This window comes from Helianthus annuus, chromosome 17 (assembly GCF_002127325.2).
Source record: "Helianthus annuus cultivar XRQ/B chromosome 17, HanXRQr2.0-SUNRISE, whole genome shotgun sequence".
Lineage (NCBI taxonomy): Eukaryota > Viridiplantae > Streptophyta > Magnoliopsida > Asterales > Asteraceae > Helianthus > Helianthus annuus.
The window spans coordinates 193719371-193735494 of NC_035449.2; the positions used below are offsets into that span (position 1 = coordinate 193719371).

Here is a 16124-nt window from a genome sequence, read left to right on the forward strand (position 1 = left end):
ATTAGTTTTATTAAAAGTGAGAGAACTCGGATCGAACTTTGAGCTTGTAAAATTACTCATAAGCTCAAGCTTTAAAATAGAATTCAAAACAAGCCAAAGCTCGAACTTAATCAAACTCAAACTCGACTCGACGTTAGGCCCTGATTTTGCCACACATTAGGGAAACCGAAACGAAAATTTACTGAGACGACTCCGTCCTCCTTGATACTTCACAACATAAAAATATATCATTAACATTATCAAATGCGTATTTCATATAAATTTTTTGTTTCGCATAATAAAACTGCTAGAATGAATCATTATTAGACAATGGTCAAGGTAAAATAAAATAAAATAAAATAAAAATTCAAGTTTATGTTTCGAGTAAATGAGTATTCACCACACCTCGAGGATAATCAGGTCAAACAACCCCTAATCTCATACGTGTCCAATACCCATAATTTTTTTTAAAACCAACTCATATCTAATTTAATACCCGAATACCAATCTCATTACCCATAAGATTTGGATTTGGGTTTCCAAACAAGATAAAGGACATATTTTGATAACCACCCATAACACAAGGGACCAAATTAGAAATAGAAAGAAAGGGAGGTGCGAAGAAGCCGGTCCACCACCCACACATACCGAAACCTTGAAATACAACCACCATTCTCTTGTCCTCTTTCACAACGCCTGAATCATCATCATCGTCGGTTTTCCCTCCGTTCAGATCAGGAGATCGAGAGAGACCGGCAACAATTCTCCGTCGCCGTTATCTCCTCTCTCATCTCCCAATCACCCTGATAAAAAACACTCACACTCTACTATGATCACAATATCCTCTTAAATCCATAAATTGATGTAAATACCATTTTAACAACAACAATCGAAGTCGTAAATCAAGTTGATATCGCTACATTCGTTCATGCGTTCAAATCATACGTAACAACAACCCGTTCGGATGCGAAGAGTAAACGCTGATGTGGTAAGCATGGTAGCATCAGAAACAGAATCTGAAGCCATCACAATGAAAACAGATAATAACTTGAAGCTCAAGTTTCGCCCGAACCAATCTGTTAGATCCACAAATCTGTTCTCCAGACATAAAAAACAACTTCGTCCTCATCATCCTCAACAACAACAAGCTCGCCACACGAAACCTAACGGTTTCGTGATTGGAATACTAACGCTAGGGTTTGTGATTGTGCTTGTGACATCATGCTATTTCCTTTTCTATATGAATGATTCAGTATCGAAACGGTATGGAATTGTGATAGATGGAGGGAGTACAGGGAGTCGGATACATGTGTTCGAGTATGAGTTTGATAATGGAGGTCCGGTTTTCGATTTTGGTGGGAAGAATGGGTTGAATTCGATGCGTGTTAGCCCGGGGTTATCGTCGTTTGTGGAGGATGTGGATGGGGCGGGTGAGTCGGTTATGGAGCTTTTGGCGTTTGCGAAGAGGCGGATTCCGGATGAGAAGTGGGGGGAGACTGAGGTTAGGTTGATGGCTACTGCTGGATTGAGGATGTTGGATTTGAATATGCAGGAACGGATTTTAGACGCTTGTAGAACGGTTTTGAGGCGTTCGGGGTTTGTGTTTCGCGATGATTGGGCTTCGGTTATTTCAGGTGTGTGGAAAACTATATGCTGGATTTGTCATTGATTATAAGTAGGGCTGTAAACGAACCAAACGTTCGACGAACAGTTCATGAACCGTTCGGCGGGAAGTTCGTTGTGTTCGTTCGTTTATTAAACAAACGAACACGAACAAGAAATTTTGTTCGTTTAGTTAAACGAACAAACATGAACAGAGGTCGCATTCGTTCGTTTATGTTCGTGAACGTTCGGTAACGTGTTCGTTTGTGTTCGACAGATCATTAGTGTTTTTAGTTTTTATATTTATTTAAATACTTCAAAATTCCGACAAATTAAATATTTAATAAGTGTCAGTGTATTATATATTTTGTTCATGAACGATTATTTGTGTTCGTTTGTTTCCATTTGTGTTCATGAACATTAGTTTGTACTCATTTGTGTTCCTCAACGTTTGTTTTTGTTCGTTGCCTAAAATTAACAAATAGATACAAACGAAAACGAACACGTTCATTTCCTTAACAAACGAACACGGACATAAAATCTCGTTGGATAAGTGTTCGTGAACGGTTTGCGAACACATATATTTTCTAACAAACGAACACGAACAATGTCTTGTTCGTGTTCGTTCCGTTCGTTTGCAGCCCAAATTATAAGTTTTTATGTTTGTGATCGTTATGTAATGCAACGCTTTTATTCTTTCCTTGTTTTAGGGTCTGATGAGGGTGTATACGCGTGGATTGTGGCTAATTATGCTCTCGGAACTCTTGGAGGCGATCCTTGTGAAACAACCGGGATAATTGAACTTGGTGGTGCTTCTGCTCAGGTTTTTCTTCTTCTGTTATGTTTATATTTCAAATCATACTTTATTTTTGTTGTGACTATGTGACTCTTGTTCATGATTTTTTTTATGATGTTGTCTTGGTTTTAAAATGCGCGCATGAGGAGCGCATAACGTGTGATGCGCTGCGATTACATGATGCGCTCTAAATCGCATAATGCGCTCCTGATGTGCTCGCATGATGCGCCCTAATGCACACTTTTTTTCTGAAATCTCAGGTAACCTTTTTCTCAAATGAGTCGATACCACTTGACTATTCACAAGCGGTTAAATTCGGAAACGTCAGTTACAGTCTTTACAGTCACAGCTTGCTCGAGTTTGGTCAGGTAAAATCCCAAAAATACCCTTAAGACATAACATACTTTAAGCTGTTTGGTTGATCATAACTTAACTTTTTTTTGCAGAATGTTGCATTTGACTTGGTTCGTGGGTCAAATGTGGTAAAAGTTTCGAACGTGGGTAGGTACAAACACAATTTAGTAACCGAGAATGTCGCTCCTAGTTCTTTAGTAGAAGAAAAGGAGCGATTTTCGACTCTACGTGCACGTGGCAACTTCTCTGCGTGCAGATCTGCCGCCTTAACATTGTTGCAGAAAGGCAAAGGTGCAACTTTTTCGATATTTTATAAACCTCGTTACTTGTAACTTTTTTTTTTTGGGTTTATATTGGCAATTTCTCTTATTTGTTTGTTTTTTCTTTTCGAAAATAGAGGCGTGCGCCTATGATCAATGCTACATCGGCTCAACATTTATACCAAAACTTCAAGGAAACTTTTTGGCAACCGAGAATTTCTTCCATACGTCTAAGGTTATTCTACTTTTCGTTTACTTATCTGGGTGGCAATATATTGATGGGCCGTTGGATAACGGGTCAAATCGGCCCGTTCTAATTTATCTTGTTTGTCCATATGTTTTGTTGTAGTTCTTTGGGTTGTCACCCAAAACATTTCTTTCTGAGCTCACAGCGGCTGGAGAACATTTCTGTGAAGAAGATTGGTCAACGTTAAAGTCAAAACACCCAAAACTTAACGATGAAGATCTGCATCGTTACTGCTTTTCTTCAGCATATATTGTTGCTTTCCTTCATGACAGCCTCGGAATCGCTTTAGATGATACAAGGTACTTTCCTCACCAGTCTAGGGGTGCAAACAAGCCGAGCGGCTCGAGAAAAATCTCAAAACGAGCTGAGCCTTATCGAGCCCGAGCCGAGCTTGAGCCTAAAATAAAGCTCGTTTGTTTATCGAGCCCAAGCTCGAGCCTGGCATGTGAAGCTCGTCAGGCTCGTCGAGCCTTAGTGTAATATTAGTTTTTATTAATAATTTACTAATATTTACACCTTATTTAAAGTTGTCTAGTAAACGAGCCGAACCGAGCTTATTTAAAACATGCTTATAAGCCGAGCCCGAACCTAAAAATAAGCTTGTTTAGTAAACGAGCCCGAGCTTCACTTATTGAGCTCGCGAGGCTAAACGAGTCTATTATTTATATTTAATATATTAATTAGTAGATTATAAACGAGCCGAGCTTAAGAAACTACCAACGAGCCAGGTCGAGCTCGGTCTAGGCTTGGCTCGTTTGCACCCCTCACCACCCTTGTATAGAAACCAGAGTCAAGAGGTGGCAACTTTAACCCGTTTACTTGTGAACAAGTCTATTCGGGTTATCTTTTATCTCTGACGGGTCAAACAGGTAAATCTATAATTAACTAAAAAGGAAACTGGTCAAACAGATTGAAGCTTGCCCACAGTGTGTTTTGAATGCTACAAACCTCCTTAATTATTAAAAAAATACATTAGGATTCAATTAATATAGTTTTGTAGTTCAAAAATGATTTTCATTTCGACCCATTTTCTTTTGAAGTTAAATAATTTTTGTTTTACCCGCTTGACCCGTCAAATATATAAACATAACTAGAAACGATCGATGCATTCATAAGCAAAACATGTCAAAAAGACCCATTTTCTTTTCAAAGTTAAATTCTTTTCATTTTACCCGTTTGACCCGTCAAAGATAAAGGCATAACCCGAACCCACCCATCCATTCATAAGCAAATGGGTCATAAAGACCCATTTTATTTTCAAGCTAAATTCTTCTTATTTTACCTTTTAAAGATAAAAAAATAACCCGGATCAATTCATTCACTAGCAAACGGGTCAAAAATCAAAATCAAAATCTAAATCAAACCTCCTTTTTGTTAAAAGAGTAAATTACGTTTTTGGCCCCTATGGTTATATCACTTTTACTATATTAGCCCAAAATAAGAATTTTTAACATATATGCCCCCATGGTCTCTATAACTAACCATTTTGGCCCCTAAGTCTAACCATTTTAGCCCCCATGGTCTCTATAACTAACCATTTTGGCCCCCATGATCTCTAGACTTAGAGGCCAAAATGGTTAGTTATAGAGACCATGGGGGCAGATATGTTAAAAATTCTTATTTTGGGCTAATATAGTAAAAATGATATAACTACAGGGGCCAAAAACGTAATTTACTCTTGTTAAAATCACGAAAAAAATTCTAAACTCGTTCAACTGTGATATGCGTTAAACAGGATCGGATGTGCTAATCAGGTAAATAACATTCCACTCGATTGGGCATACGGAGCTTTCATTTTTCAGATCACGAGTGATGTAAATATCAAACGATCATACCCGGTAAACTCTACACTCGACGCAGACGCTTCAATATTAGGTGGCGGGGTTTTTGCGATCTTTTTGTTATTTACGGTATATTATGTATCAAAATGGAGGAAGCCCAATGTAAAGACGATATTCGATCTAGAAAAAGGAAAATATATATTTACCCGCGTAAGTAGACACTCATAGGGTCAATTTGATTGGTTGGATGCAACGGAATGGAACAGAATGGAAAGGAATGATCTAGATATGGAATCAACGAGGTAATGGAATCAGTGATTACATTACATGTGTTTGGCTTCATGAGTTTCCGTTTGATGAGCTAAACGCTACAAATGATATCAAGGAGACGACGGGTTTGCTGAAGTCATAGTAAGAGTGGTCCGGGTTCATTGTACCGGTGGGAAACCGATGTAATTTAGCATTTTTTACTGTCGATTCGGCTAGCTTTGTAAAGAGGATGCGTATATTTGTGTTCTAATGTACAAGTATGTGGAATCATCAAAAGTATATTGTTTTCGATTATAATGTGTCTTTGTCAAAGGTTGCATCTTATCTGTGGATTGAAAACAAAGTGAACCAAATCTGTAGCTATGTTCATAGGACGCATTAAACACAGAATCAACTTTAGAGCGAGAACCAATATGCACATGTACGGTATATTTGTAAGCGTGAGAAAAATGGTGGTGAAGTCACAACACTGTTTTATGTATCATAGTTAAAACGATAAGTATACGTGCTTATGTAGTTCAGACACTGCTTAAAATTGATTATGTGTTAAACTTCCAACTACTTTTAAATACTTTCCTTTCACATAATTAAATTCCTTATGAAACTTGACAAATCGAGTCAGGGGACTCATCGTAAGCAGCATCTCTATTCCTACGGGGTAGAGGTAAGGTTGTTTATATTTTACCCTTCTCAAAACCTACCTTAACTTTGTTATTGGTGGGATTTCGTGAGTATGTTGATGAAACTTGACAAATGTGTTGTTTTGATGCGAAATGATATTTTTATAATAAAATTCTTTAACTATAAAGTTTTGTTTTTCAAATAAAGTTTCGATACTGGTGTTGAGTTTTGGTAAGTTAAACTATAAGACTTTTTTAATATACGCTTTTGAATCAAATGACAACTTCTATACATTAATGGATTCTAAAAAGAAGTCATCATATAATATTTTAAATTACACGAAAGGCCCATCTGATTTGCTTAATTCATCTATGTTTAATTCATCTTTCATCCCTGTGTTGGAAAAATTACATATTACATTCATACCATTTGTTACGACCCGCCAAAAAGTGAGTCACATTTTACGAGTTCTAGGAATTTTTGCATAAACCTAGAAATATCTAGGGCACTCCGAAAACGACCAATAACACACTCAGAAGATTCCGGAACGACCTAGAACGCCCCGAAAAGTTTTGGAACAACTTAGAACTCTCAAGAACGGCCAATGAGGTGGTGGTGGAGTGGTAAGGGAGAGTCTTGGTGTTCTAAGGGACCCAAGTTCGATTCCTGCTCTCCCCATTATTTTCTGCGGCACCTGGTGATGATGGGAGACTAGGCGAATAGGTGGAGATCGCTAGTTCGATCCTTGAACTGAGCGGGTTTTACCTCACCGCACTGTCGTGCCTTCGGGCGAGTGTTCACGGGCTTCGGCCCTAGGTGAGGGTTTTCCCCGGTTCGGAGGCGAGTGTATCCCGATGTGGTGAATTTCGCCAGTAACCCATTTGGAGGATTCGTTGGCCGTTCAAAAAAAAAAAAAAAAGAACTCTCAAGAACGGCTCGGTACAATCCAGAACAATGCGGAACAGCCCAACCCAGTCTAGAACAATCAAGAAGACCCAAGAACACTCGGGAACATGCTACGCAACTCTAGACAAGTATGGAGGCATCAAAAACAATTAAGAGCTGGTCTATGTAGTCTCTGAAGTGTCTAAACCTGTGAATGAGTTGCATGAACTTTCTATACATGTAATTAATGTAGAATTATCTAGATTATAAGTATCCAAATCATATTATAATCCCAAGAAAATTCGGGATGTTACACCATAATTCCATCTATGCAGTTAAATAGGCTTGAACCACCGATCATTAAAAGAATTTATGAAAGATCAATAAATTAAAGTAACCCACTCAAGAAAAAGTGGATCCAATCTTTATGATTGACATAATGACGCACCTTATATGATAAACACAAAACACAATTTTTGTAAATACTTAGGGGGTGTTTGAGATTGCGTTTTCAACCTGATTATTTGATTATTGTGTTTTGAAATCGCAAAAAATATATTTTGAGTGTTTGGTAAAAATTAATAAAAAGTGATTTTTTACGTTTTGTAGAGTTCAAAACGTGATAATCCATAAGTAGGTTACCCCTTGCTGCAGGAAAACGTGATAATCTAAAAACTGATTTTTTACGTTTTCACTTATTTATTTTTTTAAATATATATACTTGCCAAACACTAAATAGTTGATTATCTGATTATTGTGATATCAAACAACATAATCAAATCCAAACAATGTTGATTATCTAATTATTGTGATATCAAACAACATAATCAAATCCAAACACTATCTTTTTGCAGCACGTTTTGTTACAGCTAATTATCTGATTCTGATTATTCAAAACGCATAATCTATTTTCAAAACTCAACCCCAAACACCAGGGGCGGAACCAATGTAGTGTTAGCCGTAGCACGGGCTATGGCTCAAGTCCATATTTGGAGTGTATTTTTGTTACCTTTTTTTTTGGGTTTTATATAAAAAAAAGTTCAGCGAACGACTGATTCTCAGCAAAGAAAACAGAGGAAGAAGACGATGAAGTAAACTATTAGGTGAATTTTAGATCTGGTTGCACGATATTCAATACAGTTTTTGACTTTTTTACTAAAGCAATATTATTTTATTCTTAAATATGAGAAAAGCAAAGTAAGAATGACAAGCTGTCAGTACAAGCAATTTGTTTTTCCAAACTTTCTTGCTTCCTGCTATTTGTAAAAAAAATACTCATTTTGTTTATATGTTTATATTAATATGTTGCAATAGACATTGGATGATTATTGTTGTAGTTGTGTTAGTTAACACACATTTAAGCAATATTATTAATTACAATCTGCGCAATAGAGTTTGCAAACTTTTAAATATAATCAATAATATAATAGATATTTTTAGAAAAGAAAATACTTTAGTGCATTCTGTACTTTTGAACAATGTCATGCTTTGTGAGGTCGAAAATGATTTTTTTCATAAAGTAAAAGACGACGAGATGATGAAATGTTTTCAAGCTATGAAAAAAAAAAGGAAAAGAATAAATCTATTAAATATTTGTTTTACTTTATTTATTGTCCTTTTTTTAATATTGTATAATTACACGGTAATTTTTGGGATACCCCTGATTTAATGGGCTAGTTCCGCCACTGCCAAACACCCCTTTAATAGACCATTTAAAAAATTACGCCATCTAAAAAATTTTGTACAAAACTTTTATTTGTTTAAAATTCAAAACTTTTTGGATTTAATCCTTTCTTAAAATTATTTTATACATAAATGCCACGTAACCTTAGGGGGATTGGACTGTTCAATCTCTAACCCGTTTCATCCCTTACCATAAACTAATCATACTGTGACACCTCATCTCCTTTTCACATTTGTTCACGAGTTCAAAGGGGTTTGAAGTAGTGTTGTATTTCCATTCAACCCTCATCACCATCTAACGTTGGTTCATGAGCCCATGGAACCCCTATCTCACATTACCAAGTAGGCTGCGACGATGTTCTAGTCAAACCCACCAAACCCAACGTTCCATCTTGTGAGCGCCCTAAATGCCTTTATACTTGTAAGAATTTGAACTCACACCACTGTTGTAAACCACAAAAACCATACCACCAAACCATTAGCTCATATTATTATTTTTAATTAAAGTCTTAAAATTACAATCACATTAAATGCATTAGATTTAAAAGTAATTAATGAAAACAATTATAATTATTTTTCGATATTTTCAATTCCAAATGGGGGAAACTCAAAGTCAGCTATCATAAAAGCAAAAGCCGTTGAATGAATGACAGAAAGAAATAGTTGATAAATAAAAAAATCCCTAACGTCTCTAAACGCGTTAAATTCGGAAAACAATATTTCTCCCCTAAATTCTTTCACCAATTTTTTCCTACAAAATCAACGCGGTTTTCAGCAAATCGGACAGACAGTGTTAATCGAGAGAAGAACAACAACAAACAATCACCTCTCGATTTCACCATCTCATTCTCCGCCATCCTCTCACATTATTCTCCCACTCCTTCCTCAGGTAATCATCATTCAATTCATTCTTTTTCATCCTGTTTCTAGTCTTTGTCTTGCCAATTTGATGCTTGTTTGCTGGAATTTGATGAAACCCCCCCCCCCTTTTTTAATCCAGCTTTTAGGGTTTGTTTATAAATATATTGGTGATATTTTTTTAAATTGACATATGGGGCCTTGTTGTTTTGTTGAAAATTTTGTGGGTTTGGGTTTTTTAGCTTCAAGATATGTTTTTTGGGAGAATTTGATGAAAATGTTGTTAGTTTAGCTTTTGGGGTTTGTTTATAAAGATATTGGTTTTTTTTTTTTTTTTTTTGAAAATTGACATATGGGGTCTTGTTGTTTTGAAAAAAATTGTGGGTTTGGGTTTTTTAGCTTCAAGATATGTTTTTTAGGGTGAATTTGTTGTAAATGTTGTTAATTTAGCTTTTGGGGTTTGTTTATAAAGATACTGTTTTTTTTTTTTTTTTTTTTTTTTTTTTAAATTGACATATGGGGTCTTGTTGTTTTGAAAAAAAATTGTGGGTTTGGGTTTTTAGCTTCAAGATTTGTTTTTTGTTGGTGGGATTTGATGAAAATGTTGTTAATTTAGCTTTTGGGGTTTGTTTATAAAGATATTGGTGATTTTTTTTTGAAAATTGACATATGGGGTCTTGTTGTTTTGAAAAAAAAAATTGTGGGTTTCGGTTTTTAGCTTCAAGATTTGTTTTTTGTTGGTGGGATTTGATGAAAATGTTGTTAATTTAGCTTTTGGGGTTTGTAATTAAAGATATTGTTGAATTTTTTTCTTTGAAAATTGACATATGGGGTCTTGTTGTTTTGAAAAAAATTGTGGGTTTGGGTTTTTAGCTTCAAGATATGTTTTTTGGGGGAATATGATGAAAATGTTGTTAATTTAGCTTTTGGGGTTTGTTTATAAAGATATTGGTGATTATATTTTTTTTTTTTTGAAAATTGACATATGGGGTCTTGTTGTTTTGAAAAAAAAAAGTGGGTTTGGGTTTTTAGCTTCAAGATTTGTTTTTTGTTGGTGGGATTTGATGAAAATCTTGTTAATAAAGATATTGACATCTGGGGTTTTGTTTTTCTCTTGAAAAAATTGACATCTGGGGTCTTGTTTTTCTCTTGAAAAAATTGTGGGTTTGGGTTTTTTAGCTTCAAGATTTGATGTTTGTTTGGTGGGATTTGATGAAAAGCTTGTAAAGTTAGCTTTTAGGGTTTGTTCATAAAGATATTGGTGAAAATTGACACCTGGGGTCTTGTTTTTTTTTTTTTTTTTTTTTTTTTTGAAGAATTTTGTGGGGTTGGGTTTTTTTAGAATTTTAGCTACAAGATTGATAAGATCTTTTGTGTTTTGTTCTGTTTTTATGTGAATTTGATCACGAAAATACTCTTTTTGAGGTAAAAAAGTTGGTACTTTGTAGTATTTCTGCAAATGGGAATTGTAAATGTAATTGTTATGCTTATTATTATTATTATTATTATTATTATTATTATTATTATTATTATTATTATTATTATTATTATTATTATTCAGATCATGTGGATTTTTCTTTTTCCTTTTTGCTAAGAATTTGTTGTTCTTTTCATTGTTTTCGGGGGATTCGTTATAATATAGAAGGTCAATGTATATGTATGTTGACTTTTTTGTAGTAATTTTGGGTTGACTTTATGATTTCTAACTTGCCCTCAATCCGCATTGAAGAATTCATCATGGGTTGACAGGCCGGCTCTTGGATCATGGAATAGTCATCTTGATAATAAACCCAAAATATAACTTATGCTTATTATCGTTCAGATTATATGGAATTTTTTTTTTTTGTGATTTCCATGGTTTTTCAGGGATTTCTTATAATTAAGAAGGTCAATGTATAATGATGTTGACCTCTAATAGAAATATTGGGTTGACTAAACTTGACTTTATGTTTTCTAACCGGCCCGCATTGAAGAATTCATGAGTTGGCGGGCGGGCTGGATAATATGCTTGAGTTTATGAAAATATTAATCTTAACAAGAAGTTAACTACAAAAAAAAAAAAAAAAAAAAAAAAAACGAAAAGATAAACTTATTATATATATGTCATCGTTCATGTTTTTTTTTTCCTTATGATAATATGCTTGAGTTAATGAGAATATGTGTGAGAATTTTAGTTTTACATTTGTTTCTTTATTCTTTTGTTGTATACAGGCTTTGGATTATAGTATAAATGGGTGATCACTTGATTCTTGATTTGAATCGCTTGGTGAAGCCTGTGGGCGGGGAAACCATAAAAACGACAGAGGAGATGGCGGGCCCCTCATTAGCTCGTGCAGTTGATGAAAGTGGGCCCACAGATGACGAGGAACAAGCACCTTTATTAGCAACAGCGGAATGTCGTATTTGTCAAGAGGAAGATTCAGTTGATACTTTAGAGACTCCGTGTGCTTGCAACGGCAGTCTTAAGGTAATCTATAAGTTTATTAATATGCAAGCTTCTATTCGTGGTTCTTAGTTTTCTACATGATTTTACGATAGAGTTAAATGCCATTTTAGTCCCTGTGGTTTGGGCCATTTTGCCAGTTTAGTCCAAAGGTTTCATTTTTAACCTGTGGGTCCAAAAGGTTTCACAGTTGCCATTTTAGTCCACTTGGTTAACTTCATCCATTTTTTCTGTTAACGAGAAGGCCAATTTGGTCATTTTGTATGTAAATTGGCCTTCTCGTTAACAAAAAAAATGGATGAAGTTAACCAAGTGGACTAAAATGGCAACTGTGAAACCTTTTTGGACCCACAGGTTAAAAATGAAACCTTTGGACTAAACTGGCAAAATGGCCCAAACCACAGGGACTAAAATGGCATTTAACTCTTTACGATATTTATAAAGTTTTATGTTTATGCAGTATGCTCACAGGAAGTGTGTCCAACATTGGTGCAACGAAAAGGGTGACATCACTTGTGAAATATGCCACCAAGTAAGCTTCAATTATAACATTTTCGAACTTTTTTAAGTTTTTCGTCGGTCTTGAATTTACGATGACGGTTTAAATATACAAGGGACAATGAAACCGACAATTTCAAACGCCTTTTTTAGAAAAAAAAATATTAACAAATGGTATATTTATTAGTCTTAAAAAAAGCATGCCAGTTTAGGGATACACGTGGTGTTATTATTTTATATATTTTGCTTAATATTGATTATTGTTATGCAGCCTTACCAACCTGGCTATATTGCTCCCCCTCCCCGACCTCGTTTGGAAGAGACTACTATCGATATCGGGTAATCCGTTTTTCTGTTTTTTTTATAGAGTAAAATGTCGTTTTCGTCTCTGTGGTTTGGCTACTTTTGCGACTTTCGTCCTTGAGGTGCCTTTTTCATCCCTGAGGGACGAAAGTCGCAATGAATTGCCAACCTCAAGGACTGAAATGCACAAAAAAGTCATTTTGGATGTAACAACCGAACAAGCAAATATGCCCAACCCTCAGAGACGATTTTGCCATTTTACTTTTCTATATAGAGATGAATTTTTTATTTTTTTATTTTTCAAAAAGGAACTTATTACTTCTATTCTTTTAGTGTTTTTTATTCTTCTTTTTTTATAACTTGTGTTAAGAGTAAAGTACATTGACGATTCCTATGGTTTGTCAAAATTTTGAATTTGGTTCTTAGCTTTCCAAAAGTACATGGATGGTCCCTGTAGTTTGCACTTTGTAACGCATTCCACCTGTGTACTTTTGAAAAGCTAGAGACCATATCCAAATTTTTTGTAACTTGTTATCTGCTAGATAAGAGTTAATTATTGTTTTCGTCCCTGTGGTTTGTCAAAAATCACTATTTCAATCCATTAGTTTAAAAATTGCGATTTCAGTCCCTATGGTTTCATTTTCGTAACCATTTCAGTCCACCTCGTAACCATTTCAGTCCCTGTACTTAACAGAATAATGGATTGAAATTGTTACGACAATGAAACCACAAGGACTGAAATGGTTACGAAAGTGAAACCACAGGGACTGAAATCGCAATTTTTAAACTAATGGATTGAAATGGTGATTTTTGACAAACCACAGGGACGAAAACAGTAATTAACTCGCTACTCGCTAGATAACCTTAGTTCTCTTTTTTTTTTTTCTAGTCAAACATGGATTTAGAAGAATGCTTCTGTCGATTATTCTTGTTTTTAAATTCATTAGTTTATAATAGTATTTTAATTTATTATTTGTGATTTATAGGGGAGGGTGGCAAATCTCAGGGACACCTATGGATTTGAATGACCCGCGTCTCTTGGCAATTGCTGAAGCTGAACGCCATTTTCTTGAAGCCGAATATGAAGATTATAGTGCATCAAATGCCAGTGGAGCCGCATTTTGCCGTTCTGCTGTTTTAATTGCAAGTCTTCTTATCATATTATTATTATTATTATTGTTTTAAAAAATGTTGATTCAACCTATCAAACGCTGATTATAGTTCGGTTTTGCAGTTAATGGCACTTCTGTTACTACGGCATGCGGTAACTATGCCAGAATCTGAAGGAGACGGAGATGGAGATGAAGATGCATCTACTTTCTTGACGGTAAATTGTCTTTTCTAATCGTTTTTCGTACTTCTTTTATCACGTGTACTTAACAGAATAAATGGATGGGGTTAACGGAGGTGGACTGAAATGGTTACGAAAGTGAAACCACAGGGACTGAAATCGCAATTTTTAAACTAATGGACTGAAATAGTGATTTTTGACAAACCATAGGGACGGAAACAGTAATTAACTCATTTAGATATCTTTTTGTTTTTTTTATTAATAAGGGCATTATGGTCAATTCACGTGTACTTAACAGAATAAATGGATGGGGTTAACGGAGGTGGACTGAAATGGTTACGAAAGTGAAACCACAGGGACTGAAATCACAATTTTTAAACTAATGGACTGAAATAGTGATTTTTGACAAACCACAGGGACGAAAATAGTTATTAACTCTTAATTAATTATCTTTTATGTTTTAGCTTTTCTTGCTTCGGGTTGCCGGGTTTCTTTTGCCGTGCTACATTATGGCATGGGCCATCAGCATCTTGCAACGTCGAAGGCAAAGACAGGTGAGCCTAAATATCATTACAAACGGGTTTTAGTTAAACACGTGGGAAGCTTGGTGGGCCTAAATGCTCTGGGTCACTTGGCCCAGGAAAATATTTAGAAACGTCTTGTGTCGTAGTAGGCAAAAAAACCGGTTTTTAACCGTAACCGGTTAATAACTGACAGAACATTAACCGGTTTTGCGGTTAATTATAACCGCCGATTATTAACCAGTTTTATTTAACGGTAGACCGGTTAACCGAACAAAAAAAATAAAAAGGGAAAATAACCGGTTATTAACCGAACCAGTAAAAGTGATCATCCGGACCAGTTAAACCAATAACCGGTTATTACTTTAACCGGTTATGGAAATTAACCCTCTACCCCCCGGCTCAGTAAATCCCACCAATAGCAAAGCTAATGTAGGGTCTGAGGAGGGTAAGATGTAGACAGTCTTACCTCTACCCCGTAGGAATAGAGAGGCTGCTTCCAGTGAGACCCCCCGGCTCGATACGATTTTGCTAAATTAAGTGTGTTATTTATTTACATCAGGAGGCTGCAGCATTGGCGGCATCACAGATTGCGTTTGTATTGCAAGCGGGTCAAAGGCGGGGCCTACATTTTGCGATAGCTTCTGCGGGGCCACCACCAGCACTGGCATCAGCACAAGCACCAGCAGCAGCAGCAGCTGCAACTCCCGTCGTGACTCCACAGGAAGACAATGTTTAATCTAATTACCGAAAAGACACAAAAGGATAGGGGAGATGGGCTCAAGAAATAACACCTTAGTGTTGCAACTTTTCTGTTTTTCTAAGTTCATTTTTTTATATTTTAAAGAATTCTTGTTTAGTAATGGGTACAAAACTGTGTTAATCATGAATGAGATAGTTTTAGACATGAATCCTTTTTCATATTTTGAAGGTGTTAAGTTTGTTAGGATGCACAAGATACAATGAGAGCAGGAATGAGTGAAGTAAGTGAATAAGTGGAGGAAACGGTTACATATCCGTCTTATGTATCACATTTAAAAAAAACAAGTTCTTGTGTGGTATATGGAATTAATTGGATATTGAAAGTTATTTCGTTATGATCATTTAAATGTATAACCAACTAATCCTAAGGCTAAGTGTTATGCTAAGGTGAAATGAAATGTGAGAAAAGTGTTGCAAGATAGGCATCATGTAGGTAGGAGTGATTTTATCTTACACTTAGACCATGTGTAGTGGTTTAACAATATAATGCCCCCACCATGGGGCGTTTTGCACCATATGGCAGCCCAGTCAGCAAGGGACATTATTGGGCGTTTTTACAAAATGGGTGTAGTGGGGATGTGGGGTATTATGTTAAATGAGATGTAAAATAATTAAATAAAAAAAAACCTCAAAAGATTCTTATTGGATAACATATAAATGAGATGGAAGATGATTGGAGAAGAGGATTGGGGCAAGGCGTTTTAAAAATAACGCTGAATCAATTTTTTTTTTTTTTTTTAAAGGCCCTAAAACGCCCCATGTAATGGGTTCCAGGCGTTTTGGGGCGTTATTTTTGAAAAAATAAGCAATATCATCCCTTATGCCATCATCAGTTTATCACTTCATTGCCTCTTATGCCCCTATCACACCCAAAGGGAGCGGTATTTGCGCCCTCCACTACCTATGTGGCTAGATACCATGCTCCTTTCCCACTACCACAACACATGATCGATCATATGCTTAAAGGGTT

The 16124-nt window shown here is 35.7% G+C and overlaps 2 protein-coding genes across 2 annotated transcripts; both read left to right on the forward strand.

The window, feature by feature from the left end:
- Window positions 1–581: 581 nt before the first annotated feature.
- LOC110921995 (probable apyrase 6) lies at window positions 582–5582 on the forward strand. Its single transcript, XM_022166331.2, has 7 exons — window positions 582–1613; window positions 2292–2404; window positions 2638–2745; window positions 2824–3022; window positions 3129–3226; window positions 3341–3537; window positions 4974–5582. Exons 1-7 carry the CDS (start codon window positions 944–946, stop codon window positions 5245–5247), a joined length of 1659 nt encoding a protein of 552 aa, XP_022022023.1. The 5' UTR covers window positions 582–943; the 3' UTR covers window positions 5248–5582.
- Window positions 5583–9124: 3542 nt separating this feature from the next.
- On the forward strand, window positions 9125–15455 carry LOC110921051. Its single transcript, XM_022165316.2, has 8 exons — window positions 9125–9367; window positions 11548–11803; window positions 12240–12311; window positions 12549–12616; window positions 13567–13723; window positions 13815–13907; window positions 14336–14425; window positions 14955–15455. The coding sequence occupies exons 2-8, from the start codon at window positions 11567–11569 to the stop codon at window positions 15129–15131; spliced, it is 894 nt and encodes a 297-aa protein (XP_022021008.1). The 5' UTR covers window positions 9125–9367; window positions 11548–11566; the 3' UTR covers window positions 15132–15455.
- Window positions 15456–16124: the final 669 nt, after the last annotated feature.